General features: G+C 36.5%; 1 protein-coding gene across 2 annotated transcripts; it reads left to right on the top strand.

Annotated features, from left to right (window-relative positions):
• Positions 1-14,082: 14,082 nt before the first annotated feature.
• LOC118271449 (uncharacterized) lies at positions 14,083-16,832 on the top strand. 2 transcript variants are annotated; one of them, XM_050695841.1, is made up of 3 exons: positions 14,083-14,312; positions 15,532-15,639; positions 16,301-16,832. In XM_050695841.1, exons 1-3 carry the CDS (start codon positions 14,277-14,279, stop codon positions 16,814-16,816), a joined length of 660 nt encoding a protein of 219 aa, XP_050551798.1. In that variant the 5' UTR covers positions 14,083-14,276; the 3' UTR covers positions 16,817-16,832. The 2 variants fall into 2 exon arrangements, with proteins under 2 accessions (XP_050551798.1, XP_050551797.1); XM_050695840.1 differs by having other exon boundaries at positions 14,096-14,312; positions 16,262-16,832.
• The last annotated feature ends 3,843 nt before the right edge of the window (positions 16,833-20,675 follow it).

Raw genomic sequence — 20,675 nt, 5'->3', positions numbered from 1 at the left:
CTTGTTCATGGATAGTGACTTTCAGTCAGTATACAAACGAAACATATTGATCATACTATCATAGAAAACTTAAATTAAGGACAAAAAATTCTTGAAAATCTTTTATCTTATACTTCTTACATAATTCTACACTAATACATAAAGCTGAAGAGTTTGTTTGTTTGCTTGAACGCGCTAATGCCTGGAACTACCGGTTCAATTTGAGAAAATATTTTTGTGTTAGATTGCCCATTTATCGAAGAAATCCTTAATCTATAGGTTATAAAACGCTACGACGAATAGGTGCCGAGTAGAACGCAGGAGTAGCTAAATACGGTGTCCTAGAAATCGTACGACTCACGGACCAACGTAAGTCATAATAATAATATAGACTCAGTGCTATACTATTATGTAATTACATTGTATGTCATCCGTAAACATGATTGTGTTTGTTTACTAATAACGACTGCTTCCACTTATTATGTAATGCCGAGGTGCGTCAAGGAAATTATGTTTTAATAATAAATTGAAATACAAAGATTCGATTCAGTCAATTATTGATGGCTATTCTTTAGTTATTATATTGTGATAAGAAGTGGTCCTATTAATAGTAAGAAGTAGTAAATAATTGTTGTTTTATGTTAAATTGTGTTGTGTTAAAGTTAATTGTACAATTGTTACTATTGAGTAACAATCATGCAATTTTCTTTTACGGGTACTTCTGTCTTACTGATTGACTGGGTTTGATTCAGCACTGAACAATTTTTTGTGTGTACTGTAATTTAAAGTTGAATTTGGATAATAAAAAATATTATTCAATTACTACTCTATCACTCAACAGCTCAAGCAAAACTGAAGGCTTAATACGAGTTTGCTTTACGTTGAACGAAAATGAAACGAGAGCGCGTTCGGCGCTCTGATTGGGCGGTACGAATGAACCAACTAATCAGAGGGCCGAACACATTCTCGTTTCGTTTTCCTTCAACGTAAAGCAAACTCGCACTAAGAGTACTGGTTATTCAGCTCAGCACAGTAATCCACACCCATTCATAGACAGTCATTTTTTTTTTTGAGTGGTGAAAATCATCTAATGACTTCTCCCGCCTTGGGTGAGGCGAGAGGGAGTGTCAGACTCTTACTGACTAAAAACCACCCCATTCCTTCTCCTGCTTTTCGAGCCGGAGCCTCGGTAAACCCGCTAGGTAGTCCGCAGCTCCGGATCAGGATTCATAGACCATCATAGAACCACAAGTTCATGGGATAAAGTTTTTCACCCAACACTCGCGTCCGATAAAATGTCGCCTGTACACATCCGACATGTCGTTTGTCATCGGAACATTGTTTCGGAAACAACCGATAGGATGTAATAAATGACGATCGGGAAATTCGTAGTCACCCCTTTGGTTTTTATTTTGTCCCGAAATAAATTGTGAATTGGTTTATCAACGGGTTGTTATCGTTCGAATATATTTTTGTGAGATTTATGTTCTGGGGTTTGGGCGGTCGCTTTCCGGAGTTCAGGTGTTGGACGGTTTGTGGGTGGTTTCAATTAGTTTTCTTTTTTTGGGTGTTGAGGTGAATTCTTTTAGTCTTTCTGTCAGTCTTTCTAATCTACGACTAATCAACGTTTCTTGACACCTTTATACGAATTGTAGAACACACTGTACACTATGGATGCATTAAAGTGATTTGATTTGAAACTAGTACCCTTAGTATGAGTTTGCTTTACGTTTAAAGCAATCGAACGTAGATAACGAGATCTATCTTATTGGTCAGCTCGAATAAATCAACCAATCAGAGTGCCGACTGAGCTCTCGTTTCGATTCAAAACTCGTACTACGGGTACTGTATTGTTTGTGAGCTCCGATTGAGCTTAATTCTAATCTAACTTCTTATACCATTTCAGTCAGAAACTAAATAAAGATACCTAATGACAAAAACTGAAATAACATGCAAAACACATGCACACGTACTTGTAACCATAATTTAATAAACCAAAGCCGTGGTGGCGACTTTAAAAAACGCGGTAATAAGCATGCAGCCCACCTGAGGGGAGTAACTCCAAACTTGGGAGGAATGAGGTAAAATCGAAGTTCTGAAGGCAAGTTTAAAAAGTCTAATTTTCCTTCATACGCGACTGGAGTACATGAGGCTACGGTGCCGTCGGCTTTAGGATAGTGTGGATGGGACATAACTATATTTTTTTTTATAGTTTTGTTTACGTTTGATTGGTCGACGTTTGGCTGCTATTTCGCCTGGTGGTATGTGATAATGCTGTGTTATTTTCTTGCTGAAACTACTAAATGGTAATTAAGTGGTTAACGTGCTATTATTTTCGAGGATCTATCTTCTTTCATATCGACGACATATGAACTCTTTTTTTGTTTGAGAAACTGAGGGTAAGTTCGTCTATGCCGACTTCTGTCACTTGTCATATTCTATTAATACTTTGAATGCCGTAGTGGGCACCGGTGGCCGACGTGAGCGGAGGATTTGCCTTCAACAGTTTTCTATTGGCAGTCAAAGACTTAAAGAAAAATTTCACCTATACACAATCAAGATAATACTAAAAAAATAGGATTCCTTTACAAAAGCATTTAGCATTAGGGATAATATTTTTAAAGGAATTACACAAGAAAATATATCAAAATAAATAAATTTGTGACCTGAGATTCTTATCCACGTTATTCCATCGCGCAGGTAGCTCGCAACATCGGGCTATGCTATAATAAGGCAAAGTTGGCGATCTCACTAGTGAGATTTTCTCCCAATCATAACTTTCAAAGAAAAAGAAAATGTACCGTGGAATTGCATCTAATATTTTATCATATTAATGTTTTCCCTGTCTCTCTGTCTTAGTTTATTCATATGTTAAACTATTTATGGACTGACTAATGCATACGTTTTTGAACATAATTGATTACCAAGTCTATCGGTGCTATTTCTATTGGTGTATGTATTTTTAAAACAACAGAATTTAGATTTGGGTCCGTCACAAAATATTATTATTGTATCGAGAACGGAAAGTGTTTTGGGAATAGAATTTTAGATTCTACTATTAAGTAGAAAATTCCAAAAAAGTATAAAAGTTCCGTTACTCTATTCGACGTAGTAATTGCTGTCGTGCGTTAGTGAGAGCACCCAACAATTGCAATATTAACACATTGAACTCCGGTCACCGGTGACCGACGTTAGCGGAGGATTTGCCTTCAACAGTTTTCTTTTGGCAGTCAAAGACTTAAACTATAAACTACTGGATGACTCCGTACATTTTTTGTCTCACCTTATAAACCTCCCCCTTCCACAAATAATTCAAGACTAAAATTTGCCAAATCGGTTCAGCCATTTTCGAGTTTTAGCGAGACAGATAAAGTAGACTAATTTCTACTACTAATAATGAGACATTAATTATATGACTAAGTCCAAAGAATCCCTTAAGAATATATAATAGCACATTATTTTAATAAAAAACCTGCGTGTAATGTATAAAATGCAGGGCGCGGTAGGTGCGCTATAAATCGTCGGAACATCTTCGCGTCGCGGACCAATTAGCACAAGATGGCGCCGCGGCAACACTCGCGGGATGGTCTCATGTGATACCACGCCACGAGACGTAATTATTATTCTGGTATTTAATATATTCAGCACTAAGTATACAACTCTCGGGGAAGTGAATAATGCAACTACATTTCCTACGTTTCCTAGTCGAGTACAAAAAATTGTTTTCCTTCAAGAGGTATAGTCTAACGGCGGGTAATCTTAACAGCGCGATTCAGAAAACGACACAAAAAGTACAACGCCATCTATCGAGCGCGATGTTCAACTTACCATCAAACATAATTGTCGAATGATGACTAAATTGGTGGAAATGATTTCAGTGGCTTTTTGTGTATGACGATTTTGTTGCTTGTTTTATTTTATAGTATAAGTTGAATATTTTGATTTCTCCGTTATATCTGCTTATTCTTAGTGGGACGAACGTGTATAAGTATATGTATATTTTCGCTCTATCCTGAAATAAGAAATCCCATCAAAAACATCCTGTAAAAAACCCAAGTCTCGCAGCTCAGTCTTTCTACCGTCAAAAGTTGTGTGATCCATGTAATACCAAGTCGGTTAATCTATTTAGTGTCTACTTGAAGGACCTTCTGTCTTAAGTTATTACATAAGTTATTATCATGCCAATATTAAAAATATTTAACGTTTTAAACAAATAGATCGACTTGGACATCGCTTGATTTGATTATTAGTATGTATCACACTACACAGCACGACGGGCCAGCGACCAACAGGAACGAGAGTTTCAATCGCGTGAGGCGCGAGAGACTAAAGAATCTAATATAATATTGTAATATTCATTTTGTTTTCATGCGATGTCCAAGTCGATCTATTTGTTTAAAACGTTAAATATTTTTAATATTGGCATGATAATAACTTATGTAATAACTTAAGACAGAAGGTCCTTCAAGTAGACACTAAATAGATTAACCGACTTGGTATTACATGGATCACACAACTTTTGACGGTAGAAAGACTGAGCTGCGAGACTTGGGTTTTTTACAGGATGTTTTTGATGGGATCTCACTTCTTTTTGTAGAGCCTTTCTTTTTGATACCATCTACTTCTAACGAATTTTGTTAAAGGTCTTATGATATTTTCTTATATTGGCGTATATTTTGCTTGTCAGTCATAGAGTAAAATAGAGGCCAGTCTGTCTGTAAGGAGGCTAGTCGCGCTAACAATTTATATATAACAGATTTAAATTATAATATATTGTTTTATTAGATTTTCGTACTTCAAGACATGTCCAATCATGTGTTTTTCATTACGTCGACCATTTTACAAGTAATAATGTTGTTCAGTTTCATGGGCTAAACACACCCTTACCCACCCTATACCCCCTCCCTTGCCTCATATGGTAGGTACCTATCTACACCTATTAAATTTATAACCACTACCAACCACCACCTGCATAAATAACTTTGTAATCCCATATATTTATATGGGATTACAAAGTTATTGATGCAGTTGGTGTATTTGGAAAACAGGACCGAAATTACAAAATATTTAAGTTTTCCCATGATTAAGACACTAAACTCTATATGTATTCCAAATATGAAGCTTCTAAGTCTGCTAGAAGTGCCTTGGACTTTTGATGATCGGTGAGTCAGTGAGTGACAAAATTTAGAAACTTTAACAAGTTGTCATTCTTAAACTACTGGTTCAAATTGACTGAAATTTTAAATATTCCGTGTTTATACAATGCCGGATTAGTTACTGAAGATTCAGGTTTCTTGCTTTATCCACAACCGAATTATAGGGGGTCGAAAAAGGCCCGAATTGCTTCGAGAAAAGGATGGTACGGCCGTGCCGCTTTTTTTTGCTCGACTTGGCGGGGGCACTGCCGTGCCCCAGATTCCTTGAAAACGTACCAAAGAATAAACCAATCTACAGAGTGATAAAAATAAAATTAGATTGACTCTGACTTTCGACAAGTTATATTAAAACTCATGCAAGCTCGACTAATCCAAGATAAGTCATTTAATATGGCATCCTTAATTCCTTGTAAACGTTGCATAACACCGTTCTATCTGTTGGGTTGGCGGCGAGACTAGTTTTTAACGAATGCTATGAAAGCGTTAATTACTTTTGCAGTAATTAATATGATTTAAAGATCTCTGAAATATGGATGTATACATGTATCACGTAGGTTAGCTTCTTCAACCTTTTATACTAGTTGTATCTTTTTCTTGAACAGTAGAATTATTTTTATTACAATTTCACGACTGTTTCTCGCTAAAGTGGAGGAAGTTCTGAAATTTGCACATTGAAACAATTAAATCATTTTTGCAAGTAGGCTACAAAAGGGCACATTTACACGTCAAAATTATTAAATATAAAAAAAATCTAGATGACGTCGCGTGGCATTTCTTATCGTTATTGTCACTATCGTGAAATGATCTACAATTTTAAAAGTACCTTTTAAAGGCGAAATATGGGTCAAATTCCTATGAAGCCACTGGTGTTAGTGTTAACTAAACTAACTGAGAAAGTAATTACTTAGTCGATGCTTTTTCGCAATATGTAGTTACCTATCAAGTTACAGATTAAGAGATATTTATATACTACAAGTGCTTAACGATGCATTGCAGAAAGGCAAGTTTTTAGCAATAGTTCGGTTTTATAGCAATAGTCAGATTTTGTAGCAATTGTCCGCTTTCTGGTAATAGTCCAATTTTTATCAAAAACAAACTTAGGACCATTTGAAAGTTTTGCAAATAATCACAAAGACCCCCAACTTCTAATACTCAGAACCACTCATCATCACCCACCTGATCGAAATCAAAAATATACAATAAGACAACCAAAACAGCAATTAATATCAATTAAAACAAAACCAATCCATAGGTTAGGCTAAGCTAGACATAACCATGTTTTGCTTCAATCCTTTGAGACAGTCTCTCGACCTGATTGATTATGTCGAAGCGAACCAACACGAGCATGTGCAAGAGAGACAGAAGATTAAGTCTGATTGACGACTAAAGACAACAGACAACACGAAGACATACATGTGTTTGCCTGGAAGAGACAGGCGAAAGTGTAAGTAAAAGGTTTTTTAAGTATGTGTTAATGTAGCAATGTTGAATGGAATATTTTAACTCAAAATATTCTTCATATTTGGCACTGAACTCATTTTAAATGGCTGTATATATTTATCAGTACATAATAGCCAACAAAATGGACTACAAAAATAAAGATCACGCATCAGCAGCACTCTTTTAACTACAGACAGCGGTTTCTCTCTTTTAAACACCTCATTCTTTTAAGACTGTTAAGAGTGTAAGTTATAACATACACTCTTATAGAGATTAAGACCTACTATCCAGCAGCGAACTGTCATTGCCTATTGATAATGATTGCGTATTGCAGGACTGCTGTCTTATTTATTTACATGAATAAACCATTGTTTTTAGTTAACAAAGTCTAATGCTGTTTTTAAGGAAAGGAAAGTCATCCTATGACTTCTCCCGCATTGAGCGAGGCGAGAGGGAGTGTCAGTCTCTTACTGACTAAAAACCAACCCGTTCCTACTCCTGCTTTTCGAGCCGGAGCCCCGGTAACCCGGTAGGTAGTCCGCAGCTCCAGTTAGTCTAATGCTTAGATACAACTTTTTAATGTTTGTTATCTTCTGAAGTCACTACATCATCTGTGACCCTTCTGCCAATGACTTATAAGGCCAGATGCCACATGTCTATGTACCAATAGCATATGTAATATATCGGAGAGCAAGGATTAGACCACAAGCTATCACGTTGATGCATTGCGTCCATTGTATGGCTGGTGAATCGGCGTGGCAGTGCATGGAACAAAGGTGTCTTACTGCCATAGATTATCTGTAGTCTCTAGTACCTACCGCGGTTGTCTATAGTCGGCCGTCTTGCGACATACATGCTGTTTGGTGTGCAAACTATTCATTATTTACTTATTGTAAATTAGTTAGCTATTGTAATTCGTTACTTTCCCTGGTCAGGCAAATTGTTTTCGGTTTTTCGAACATTACTCTATAGTAGCACAGAGTCTGGAATTGTATATGGCAATGAGCTTATCCTCTATTACATAGGAAATGGTGAAAAGTGGCTATACATTGTACAGTAGCATTAAGTGCCGTTATGTGCAGATGCACCTCTACTTACCCCTTCGGGGATAAGGCGTGACGTTGCTATTGTAAGTTATTAAAAAAATACTTACAAAGCATGTTCTAACCAACAATGTTCTAACAAACAGAGTGGTATCTGTAGATATTATAATAAGAACTAATATTTTTTTCTGTTCAAAATGTTCGTTCAAACATTCGTTGATTAGTAGTATAATCGTCAACAAGTTACGAGCAGTTAAAAGCCATTAATAAAGTGACGTAGTTTCCTTGCCTATCAGAAATCTTAGCCACCCTAAGATTACATCCTTATTTTAGACGGTAAACAATGCAGAAACGAATCTCCACATTAAGCGATCATCTCACAGCATGTTGGAGAAATCAGATCCAACATTCCTCCACCCTCTATGTTCACATCCAAGACCCAGTGGGGGGTCGCAGAGAGCATATCAATCTGTATATTGACAACTGCATTATTCAAGTGTTAAGGAGCTCGAATATTCTACGGTTACACATCAAGTTATACAAAACCAGTATAAGTTGACCGCCAATTGTGTAGAAATATCATACAAAACGAGACCATGATATACTGGTTTTTAACAATGTGTAACAGCTCATCAAGTTACCCTGTTCTATGTTTAAGGCATTTTCGATTTTATTACAAGGATGTAAAGTTGTGAATGGAAGAGGTAATTGCATAGTTTTGGGTAGCTTGACGAGCTGTCGTTTGTGCTTAATAAGCGTATGAATAATTACTATCATTACAAGGTGCTAAAGGAATTTACAACGAAGCGTGTTCTAATAATGATGATGTTTAACTCAATGGAAAAAGTTTTTGTCTTTCAGTCTTCTTCTCATGTCATACTAGTTAACTTCATTGGTCATGTGGTCACATACAAGTGCAACTGGCGAGCAACTCGATTTTTTTTCGAGTAAGAAAACAATTTTTAGATACGCAAATATTGGAACTTTAAATAGTAGCAAAAACCCTTTTATTTACCCCATCCATTCTTACCCCTGCGGAACCCCGGAACTGCGGACTACCTAGCGGGTTACCGGGGCTTCGGTTCGAAGAGTAGAAGTAGGAACGGTGTGGTTTTTGTTAGTAAGAGTCTGACTTATTCTAGACGGGAGAAGACCTTGATAATTTTCCCTTCTCAAAAAAAAAACTATTACGTGAGAATTCACAACATAAAAGACGAAGAGTTGGTATTCTATTAATTTGTGCGTTTCTGCTTATCCTCTCAAGGCGTTACGTCCACTGTCATTCCTAAACTTAATATTTCATACAAAAGGTTAATAACCGTCACCCTTTTCCACCTGTACAAAACATTTCACCAGAAAAATTCCAACAAAAAAATTCTTAACAAATCACAAATGGTTGCTTCTGTAATTTATCAAAGCTATTCACGAAAGGATTGAAATAAAATTCAAGTAACACGAATAGGGTCCCCCGTGGTCGTCTCTCGATTCAGAGACGTGTTGCCACGAACGTGAGCCTCGCGAGAGACCATAGAAGCTTGAGCGTGACATTCAGAAGCTTGAGCGTGACATTCATAGACTAAGGCGACAACCCTACACAAATATGAACATAAAAAGATTGCTTTTGAGTTCGTCTTTTTATTCCTTTTCATGGTAAAGGTGAGTTTTGTCAGATATTTTTTGTCTCTAATAAGATTAATGGATGTTTGTAACAGTATATTTAGTACGAGTTTGTTTAATTGGTTGGTTTATTTGAGCCGGCCAATAAGAGCGCTGAACACGCTCTGGTTTCGATTACTTTAAACGTAAAACAAGCTCGTACTAAGGGTACAGATGGCATCTTGTTATATTACTGATACAATTCTTTATTCCCACATACATATAAGTAACTACTATTTTCAAATATACAAAAAATTAAGACCAGGGATTCAAATAGCAAATCAGTAGCACTTGTAATCACTCAACTACGGAGGCAATCAATAGATACATAGTTAAAAACAAGTTATTTTTGGAAGCAATTTTAAGTTAAAAACACATAGGTACAACATTCATGGCCTTCATACGGCATATTTCCATTATTTACACTGAAAATTCCAATGAAAGTTGGTTATCTAGCGACAGAGCTCGACACAGCAGCGCCTGCAGGCTTGACCTTTGCCTTGAGTGCGTCACGTCGTCACGTTGTCACGCCAGGCTAAATATAAACCTCGTACTGCCAACCTTGCACCGTTTAAACTGGGTTTCGCACTATCAAATAAATTGTTCTATACCAAACGCTTCATTTGAACCGGGAACATAATTTATAGCCTTGTACGGCGACAATGGGTATAGGTGTATCATTTTTGACACATTGGTAATATCGACCAATAAAAGAAACAGCACCAAGGCGATTCTTAAAAAAAAATCACAAAAAGTTAACGGCGTCATTATCCCCAACTAAAAGTTAACAATTCTGCCGATTGAAACACAATATTTGGTTTCATTAAATTAAGCTGTGTCACTGCTCTTGGATTGGTTAATCCAATAAAAATAAGGATGATAATAAGCTACCATGATACTTAATAAAGCGGGAGAATAATGATTTGTTAAATAAAAGTTAAAGTTTTTTGAAGAAACACACTCCAAGAGGAGACATACATTCCAATCCCAACACTATGATTCCCAAAAGACACTGAATACAGTACATCTCCCTTTCAGCTACTGAAAGCTATATCAACATCGTATTAGCATTAAAATCTGTGCCCCATACGGGCAGGGCCGTATTATCTTTAAAGAAAAAATTGGCTAGTGCCTTTCATAGGGAATTGGCATAACAGGCGTTGCAACATGGGGGCTCCAGGATTGGTCTACTAAGAGTACCCGGTGCCTCCATTAGGTTCAGATGATGGCCACCTAGGAGGTTTTAATGAGGTAAAATTCCACTCCCTAGTTGGGCGTTAAGCTGGAGGCTTTGCCCCGTCAACAAAAAGAAAATGTCTTGGACGCCAGCTTACGCCGCGATACGCTCACGATCGAAGGTGGCGGCTGTGGTAAAAACAATTAGGGGCGCCTATGAGATGCGTACCTAGTATGCTCTCTAGGCTCAATCCGCCTCTGCATACGGGTACTGGGGACAGACAAATCGCGCGCGCTTACGCAATTTGTCAACGTAATCCTTCACAAAAGGTTCAGGAATAAATTCAAGTAACACAGTCGTGGAACGAATCCCTATGGTGTGGACCAGGAGTGAAGAAACGTGGAGAATGCGGTTGTTGGTCGAAACTTGTGTTCTATGTATGTATTTTATATTAGGGCCATTAAAAAGTCACCACTTTTTGGATGCTGAATGAAACTGCTATCTGTTTTACCTATTGCAAAAAAAAATCGTTTTATCAAATACATATATGCGACCCGACTTGATAATTATATAAAAATCATAATTATTTATTTCGTTATTAATAAGTACCTACTGCGTATTTGGTTATAACAATTTAAAACTTCGTGTAATTAAGTTAATCGTTACTGAGAATTTTGACTGTTAAAATTTATATTTTGAATTAAACATTATTTATAATTAATCCAAACTCCAAATTAATCCTGATAATAATCCTACATAATAATTAAAATTAACATTATACAAAACATTTATTTTACCATTTTAATTCTCTGGCTTCAAATTTTATTATCATTCTTATTACAAATTCAATTCTAAAAAGGCAAAAACAACAATAATTTTGTGAGGCGTTTTCTAGTTTTTAATCGACTTCCCAAAAAGTAGGTGGTTCTAAATTCAGCCGGTAAGTTTTTTTCTATGTACACCGATTACGTCGAGGTTTATGGACCGATTTGCGTAATTCTTTTTTTTATGATAATTTTACTCCTAACTAACATATGACATATCCACCCACTCTACCTGTATTCGTAGCTCTACGGTAGAGACGAGTACGTGTCACTATGAAGAGCCGAAGTGAAAGCAGTGTGACGTTTATAAAGTTGTTCTTAAAGGCTCTACCGGCAGTGTCTAGGAATCCAAGTGATGTATTGAATTAGCCGTAATGCGATGTACATAGAAGACATTTTTGTACTTTATATGTTGTGTTGGTGATGTGATTGGCTTGTGGTTTTAAGTGTGACTTGATTTCTAAATTGAGTGTGACATAAGTTAATTCTGGAACTATTTCCAACTTGATTTTATTTGTATGAAAATCTTATAAAAATATTATATTTGTATCACGACTTTAATGAAATACTTATTTTTTAATGTTTGTGTTAATTATGGTACTAAACGAATTGTTATATTTCGAATTTGTATATCCATAGGGGCAAAAATTGTTATGGGCACTAATTTTAACAATAGCATCTTACATGTTTACTGTATGCATATCGCATGCATATAAATGATCTTAATCTTTATCAGGCTATGCTACTGGAAACATGAAACTACGTTATCAAAGGACCCCCAAAGCGAAGGTTTTAGCGAATGTGTAGCACTCGAATCATTAGTTTGTAAAATGTGAAGTAATTTTCTCTAGTTCTAATTATAAAACTAAAAAGGTCAGACACAAACTAACAAAATCCAGTATCCCAAAAGCATCTTCAACACAGAAGACGCAACGCATCGCACGTACACTTGAAGGCACTCACACTATCAAAAGAAGCTCCTGTCAAAATATATTTCCAACATGAAAGGGCTTGGCAAAAAGGCAGAGCGCACTGGAAGCCAGGGAGGCACTTGAAAACATGCTTTTTCCACGTAATGCCTTTGAGGAAATTAAATAAACTGCAACACCGCATCATAAGCATCCTTACGAGCGCGCCGAGGCGAAGCGAGTGCACATTGTTGCACGATACGTCAATTTATTATTGGGTTTTGTGTTGGTAAAATATTTATGCGAGTAAGATATATTTTGTTGTGTTGAATGTTAAATTGCTGATGTTATTTTGTTTTGTTTTATTTGTATGTTGTCGCTTTAAACTGATTTTACCGTAATGGTACCTTATAAGAAACATTAAAAAAAACATCAAACTAAAAAGAAAATGTTACTATAATATAACTTAGCAGTAGTTTATAATTTGCTCAAACTGTTTCATATGTGCATTGAAATCAAACCCGGAGCTGTGAACTACCTGCTTGCTACCGAGGTTGGTTTTTAGTCAGTAGGAATTTGAAACTCCATTTCGCCTCACCCAAGGTGGGAGACGCAATTGGATAATTTTCCCCCTTAAAAAATGAGAAGAACAAATCAAACTAGTGAATATGGTTTGAACACAATACAACAACCAAAATAAACAAGTTTAACCAATCGTGTCGTCCCGAACATTGGAACCACGCACTTGCGGCGTGCGCGCAGCGGGGTTGTACGTGCAGGCTTCCTTTTATTTGCGGCCAAATGCGATTTTATCCGGTTTGCCTCCCCGCATGCAATGTTATGAATATGCCAACTTTTTCGCGTCAGACGTCATTAAAACCAGGGATTATAATTTAGTTGTGATTGCATTTTGATGTTAAATTTTAAGTTATTAAAACATTTATCCGTGTTATAGTATGTTCTTTGTATTTATATTTGTGTAGGCTATATCATTTATTAACAATTTTAATTTCCTTTGCTGCCTTTTAAAAAAAATACAAAAGTTTAGTTAGTAAAACAATACACCTTACACGCACCTTCCACGATTAGATAGAGGTCTTTCTAATCGTGAAGTTTTGTATTTTGTAGAAACTTTTGTGTTTAACAAGACCTCTTGTTAACACTTTTTATTAGCTACACATTGTACGAAGAATTTTGAAAACGATAAGTAACTAAAACCGTAAGCGCATTTTTGACAGATACACACTTTTTTTGATGACGGGGGGAAACCTTCAAAAGGCACCTAGCTTTTCGTCCCGAAAAGACTAGGAAGAGTGGAATTTTTACCTCACTAAAGCCACCCTCTGCATCTGTACGGGGCACCGAGTCCTCTAAATAGACCTCCTCCCTCCTCCTAGAGCCAACGCAACGCCAGTTACGGCACATCCCTAGGGATACGGAATAAGTCTTCCCTGAGGCCGCTTTTTTTTTTTTTTTTTTTTTTTTTTTTTTTTTTTTTTTTTTTTAATAAATAATTAGGGGGAAAATCATCCAATGACTTCTCCCGCCTTGGGTGAGGCGGGAGGGAGTGTCAGACTCTTACTGACTAAAAACCACCCCGTTCCTTCTCCTGCTTTGAGCCGGAGCCCCGGTAACCTTTTACGTTGTCCGCAGCTCCGGATCCCTGAGGCCGCTGGATGGGCATCTTGAGCCCCCACTCTATGCATCCATGGCCCCATTGACAGACACACACACACATACTACATACTACGAAATAATCTACACAGATACGAAACTATCTAAATATAATCTAATCACAAAATCTCTCACCAATTATCCAATGCTCATATTTTCATTCAATTTCCTCTACAGCACAAACTAACACCGGCAATTGATACAACTATCTTACTACACCGGAAAATACTACACTACAATCCACTACAAAATTATAATAACAACGTCGGTACACATCTGTATCAATGAGGCCATTGATCACGTTTTAAAATATATTTTTATAAACATATTATTGTTTCAAAAGAACAATTAAATTGATTTCTCTTGGAGGCTGAGCAATGACATTGTCTTAGTTGCAGTTTGAAAATTATAAGCGGAACATGTGTCATTCGGCAGTCATTGCAGTCATTGTGCTCGTGAGTAGAATAATTTTATTAATTTGTGTTTTTTTTTAATGGTAAAGTCAAGAAAAGTGTGCCCTCGACGTGAAGTCATAGTTGTTATTTTTAGTTATCTTAAGATAGTGCGAATAAAGTCTCAAGGTTGTCTACAAAAAAATAAGAAAAAAGGGGTTAGTAAGGGATATAAGAAAAACAGTGTCATGTAACTGTGGCGTTATTACCAATTGACAAAGATTCGATTATGATTTAATATTTTTAATATTACTTTTATCCTCATCTTTCCAGATTTAGTATAAGAGGTTTTTGGTATTAGTATTTTAGGCGGTATAGCTTGTCCCTTTGTATGGTTTTTGTTGGAAATTATATAACAATTTACATTGAGGTCAATTTTGTGTCTTAAAAATGTTACAAATGACTACATTGAAACACGTCAACTAATTATACAGTATTACAATATTATTTTAATAAATAATTACAATATGAAGTGTAACATCCAAACTCAATTTATTAATTATCAAATAATTATGAACGATCGCCGAATCAGCTAATTTAATTATAAGTAATTGATTGTTCGAGCACCTCAGTAGTTACACAATGATCGATAAGTGGGCAAAATATTTACTTAATGAGAAAATATCAAAGTGAATTATGTGAATAAATATTATTAATATAAAATACTGAACTGTTTTCTATGCGTTAGTACCTACTTTGTTCCCATTATTAGATACCAGATTGGCGATATATTAAAGAAAGGCCAAATTAAAAGTACCCTTAACCGACGAGCATGCAAGAAAAGACTGATGATTGTTGATGAAGCGAAAGAGGTATGTAAGATTCGTAGCAATTGGCATTCCATTGTCTCTGCCTACCCCCATGGGAGACAGGCGCGAGGTTACGTGAGTGAGAGTCCGGCTCGACCCGAGTGATACAATGGCTTCACAGAAAGCTGACGTGAAACAATTCTTGCGTTGTGTCTCGTTGTGTGAGTGGGGTTTTCGCAGGCCCAAATACTCCTACTTTCCAATCCCCGATTCCCCAACAACCCTTAAATTCCTAACCCTCAAAAGGCCGGCAACGCACTTGGAATGCCTCTGGTGTTTCGGGTGTCCATTGGCGGCGGCGATAGCTTACCATCAGGTGATCCGTCTGCTCGTTTACCGGCTTATATCATATTTTTTTTACTTTATTCTCTACTTTATCATTATCAGTATATTTACCTGTATACTTTGTTCAGGTCGGTGACACCACGAGAATAGTGGCGGCAGCAGCAGAGGCCGATGCTTGGACCACCATGATGGTATCTGCTGAACCTTCCCGCAGCAATGAAATTGCCAACGACCATGTCAGTAACTCCTGTGATTCTGTTTAAAATGAGCACCTAGTCTAGAGCTATTCTAGACCTTATCATCTTCACTAGAAGTGTGTCGTGGTGGCCCGGAAGTTTAAGAGGCCCGCTTCTCAGGTTCGAAACCTGCCAACAGCAAATACCAATGTTGCTTTTTCAGAGTTATACTTACTTTCTAAGATTATTTTAGAAACCACTGACAAACGGTAAAGGAAAACATCGTGAGGAAACCTGGGCTTATTAGGTATATCTATTTAAATCGCCAAGCCGCATTGAGCAAGCCTACTGATACTCAAACCTTTTCTGTGTGAGAAGAGGCCTTTGGTCAGCAGTGGCCACTTATAGGCTGTTGATGTGTTGATGTGATACTTCCCACTATTATAAAATTATTGACCTTAAATAAAACAAGGTCTATATATCTGAAATGTGGAATAGTTACCAAAACCTGTACTTGACAAATATAAGTATAATGAGGATCATAAATACGTGACCAAAAAATTAAAGGATCCTGATATGTATCTCGCGGACACTTTTATAGGCCATACCTAATTTAGTCAGGGACCTTACTAACTGTTATTAAAAATGAATCACAGAATCGACTCCCATTTTTTATTTTCAGGTTATAATGCAGATATTAACGGACCCTATTGTTCCACAGTCGGTAACAAACGGAGACACAACAGACGATGTCCAAGGGAATGCATATAATGGATTCTATTCTTCTACAGTTAACTTCAACGATATCTATAGTAACAACTTGGTGGTGCTTGGTGAGGATCCTGCCCCGCCACCGGCGCCAGCACCAGTGCCAGAACCAGCCCCACCTTCCACAGAAAAAGAAGAAGACAGTTTCCAATTGAAAAATTTGCCAGCGGAATATGTGGAGTTTCGTCCGCAAACACAAGCAGTATCTCCCGCGACCTTACCACCGGCAATTTATATATTGAATTCTACATATATATTAAACATTAACACTACTGAGAGTTCTTCTACCAGTACAACAATAACTACAGAAGTCACAGAAGAACCGGCGGAGAACAGTGTTAAAGTTATTCCTATAAAGAAGGATTATCAAAGAGGGATTCTAGATCTCCTGTTCCCGGCTGCAAGAGTAAAAACGTTTAAGACTGTATTCGATACGTTTAGACATTTAATGTCGCATACGTTCCGATAGTTTATAAAATTTAGTATTTTTTATCGTTATTTTTTTTTTGTATTTATGTGATGAGTGCCTGGTTGGTACAGTGACTTGGCATCAGACTGTTAAGATGTGCTGTGGGTCTGATTTCCACATGTATCAACCCTTTGTATGATCCACAAATTGTTGTTTGGTGTCTGGATGTGATTCGTATGTGAATTTGTTATGTTTGTGAATGCAATGATGTAGAGAAAATTTTAAAATATAAGTTTAGTTATGGGTTTGCCTGTGATGTTTTATTTTATGTTATCATTGTGTTTCATTTAATAACCACCTTAACAATCCGCCTATTTCATATACACCAACTACTAACAAAAACACACACAAGTTTACTTTTTTTTAATATTTATCAATATACATAATGTCATACGTATCCTATTATTTAAATAGATTACTACTTGGCATGCTCCTTACACAAGCTGGTTATTTTCTCTGCACCACTCAATGGTCAATTAGGCAGAAATATGTGCGTAAAGCTTTTAAATAAATAAATATACCCTTTACCAGACTGATACCATACTAACACTGAGAATTTTGGAAAATAAAATCTGGAAGCCCAATAATTCATCAATATGAAACTAATTAAACCTTATTTCTTTAGCTGTAGAGTCAAATTTACAATCTAAGTACCCAGTAATAAGGTTTCAAATGCGTTACTTAATTAAAAAGTTAATGACGTCAATGTGGGTCGTAAGTATTTAAGTGGTGTTAGTCGAGTGTCAGTAAAAAGCGCAGTAACAGCCTCCAATGCAATGTGGAGCATTGAGTTCTGAAATTTCGAGTGTTCCTGCTACTATTGTGTCTTTACTCATTCATAGTAAACAAATTATAATATAACGATAGTAATAATTTTTACTGTGAATGGAAATGGTGTTTACACGTGATATGGGAGAGTTATACTTCGTAGGCTACTAGAATACTAGCCCCTCAACTCTGTATTCTCCAAAAACTGGCTACGTATTATTTCAACTCCTCTAAGATGCTGGGTGTCCATGGGCGACACGATGATTATTGACCTAAGTGTAACTATTGCGGTAACTCAATCAAATAATAAATTAATTTGTATTAGAATGGGCCCTAAATAATTAGGTAATATTGGGACTAAATGTAACAATATGTTATTTGTATTTAGGGTTTGTTAACCGTAGGTCGCAGTTGAATGGAAACTTTTTTGCATGATTATTAGAAGCTTCTCTATTCGTTTGTCATAAAGTTGGTTTTTGTAGTTCAATTTCTTGACAAACGAGCAAAGGGATCACCTAATGGTAAGCAATCGACGCCACCCTTGGACTACCACAACACCAGAGGCGTTTCAATTGTGTTCCCGACTTTTTGGTGTGATTGTGCCTTCAGCAACTAACTCACATGTTTCTCCCACGTGGAAAATACTTACTGATAAATGATAAATGATATTTATTTCTGTAAATAGATTATAAAATAACACTTTTACACGTCAATATTTCAAATAGCTAGATGAGGCCGGCATTTCCTATCCGACTACTCTGAGAAGAAATGCCGAAACAAACTCAGAGGTACTATACTCATAATTATCTCACAATAATTTGTCCACAAAGGCCTACATCACCAATAGTACGGCGCCACTACTCTGTACAACAGCACACTTGACTAAAACGTGATTCACACTGATTGCACTAATTACACTCGACACGCTCGCACTTGAGTCAGAGCGCTTTTAAGCGTTTAAGCGCTGTTGAGCGAACGCTTGTCTTCAATTAATTTTTTGGATTAACGCCAAATGTTAACGGCGGACCATTCCTTAGCGAAGATAAGTTTTAGTGTTAACTTGCGATCGCTCGTAGCAGTTGTAGAAGTAATTATTTTCTTGCGGTTAATGTCTTAATTAAGTATTTAGAGGAAATGAGAAACATGTGTCATGTTGTACGTAGGGGGGTATTTATTACTTTCTAAGAAAGTTCGTGTGTATAGAGAAGCTACCGTAAGAATTCTAGCCCATGTTCTATTAAAAAAAAAGTAATACTTTACGGAGTTGTCTGTCATAATTTCCATAAAATGTTTTCATAATTATAGTCCCACCGCCGTATTCAGAGTAATTAAATGGGTACTTAATCCAGTCCTTAGCAATTGTTTTCGATACAAAATCGTTGCTAAGAAATAGTTTAAGTAAACATTAAATGTCTCTGAGTGAGACAGTTAGTAAAACAATAATATAGAACAAACCACAAAATTCAACCCTCGATAACCCAAAAACCGGACTACACGAAAAAATAATCTTCAATAACAGAGAAAAAAATCAATTTCGCAGAAATAATAGCTACAGGCTCCTGAATAAGTACCGGAGCCATTCAAAATCAACATTTAAACTTAATAACAAGAATCAATTGAATTTACGTAGATTTGCAACGACGAAAAAAAAATGGCTGCCCGGCATTTGGCGGAGACGGCGACATTTTTTTTTCTTTTTTTTTTATTAAAATGAAGCAAACGCGCCGACTCAGGCCGCGAGGTGATAATTTTATATTCACGATTTATCCGAGGGGCGCTGACAGACAGACTTTCCAGTCAAAATTATGGTTACAATGTCCCCGTGATAATGTTAAGAAGTTATCTAATATTATTTCACGGGTGGGTTCGTGAAATTTTTTGTTTAATTAAGTCCTTCTTTTTTGCTATCTGGCGGGGTTACTTTTTCGGTGTTTCTTTTTGGTAAAGGTGATTTTTGATGATTTTGTTTGATTAGTTTAGAGTGATTGTATATATTTGGGTTAACACCAATAATCTGTTTCAATTCACAACTGGACAATAAACCTCTACATAAGACCTTATCTCCAATCTTGTTTATTGGTTAAAGATCACAGTTAAAAAGTGTTAAGCCATGCTAGATCTCTGTCATATGCGTGTTCCATTAGTTAAGCTGTCTGTGTTTGTATAGACAGGCTGTATATAAAATGTAAAATGCAGCCTATCTGTATATCAACATTCCGTTCAGTAGTTTCAGCGTGATTAACGATCAAACACCCAAACACACAAACTTTCACATTTATAATAATAATATTATTGTAATTAAAGTAGTACGTTTTTTACACTGACTGCCTCGTTGGTCGAGTGATTGCAAGTACGACTGCCGGGGTCTCGGGTTCGATTCCCTGGTCGGGCGAAGTATTACTGGGTTTTTTTCGGTTTTTCGATAGTTCTCAGTTATAGCACGGAGTCTGGAAATGTGCCCGATATATGGCAATAGGCTCACCACCTATTACATGGGACTTACAACATATATTGTGAAATGTGGGTTGTGGGTGTACGCATTACGTGCCGTAATGTGCACTTCTGCCTACCCTTTCGGGGATTAAAGGCGTGACGTTACGTTATGTGTGATTTAAATAGTATTTTTTTACATAATTCCATGTTATATCACAAACTAATTAAGTCCAAAGTTTAATATTTTAACTAAATAACATAGTTTGTATCGCTACTGTCGATAAAATGAGATGAGTAGTGACAACTAAGCGTTCGGAACAATGGCTGGCGAACAAAGAATATGCGGGCAACACACACCACAATCAATTTACATTTGAATACATTATTTACTGCATTGTTAATGTATCACAGTTTAGCAATCACTTATGTGTGTGTTATGTTTTACTTTATTAATTACCTAGTTACAATTTGTTATGATGAAGAAAGTTTTAATTCACCAGTTGTTAGATACTTAGGGTACTTCGCCACCAGTGATATGCTATGTAGCTATGCTACGAAGATGTAATAGCTAAGCTGTAAGCTGTGAAACTATATGAGCGTTTCCACTGATACTAAGCTAGGTAACTGTGCGAGTAAGATGCGCAGCTCGAGTATACAA

Source organism: Spodoptera frugiperda, chromosome 9 (assembly GCF_023101765.2).
Source record: "Spodoptera frugiperda isolate SF20-4 chromosome 9, AGI-APGP_CSIRO_Sfru_2.0, whole genome shotgun sequence".
In the NCBI taxonomy this organism is placed as follows: Eukaryota; Metazoa; Arthropoda; class Insecta; order Lepidoptera; family Noctuidae; genus Spodoptera; species Spodoptera frugiperda.
Note: the sequence above shows the minus strand (reverse complement) of the source record. Positions and strands in the feature narration are given on the sequence as shown.

What these genes read in the sequence shown, in the direction of transcription:
- LOC118271449 (XM_050695840.1), top strand. Translation starts at nt 14,277, where the DNA reads ATGTGTCATTCGGCAGTCATTGCAGTCATTGTGCTC. An exon ending in TCATTGCAGTCATTGTGCTC is followed by an intron (nt 14,313 to 15,531) that starts GTGAGTAGAATA and finishes TACTTTGTTCAG; the next exon opens with GTCGGTGACACCACGAGAAT. An exon ending in ATGAAATTGCCAACGACCAT is followed by an intron (nt 15,640 to 16,261) that starts GTCAGTAACTCC and finishes TTTTATTTTCAG; the next exon opens with GTTATAATGCAGATATTAAC.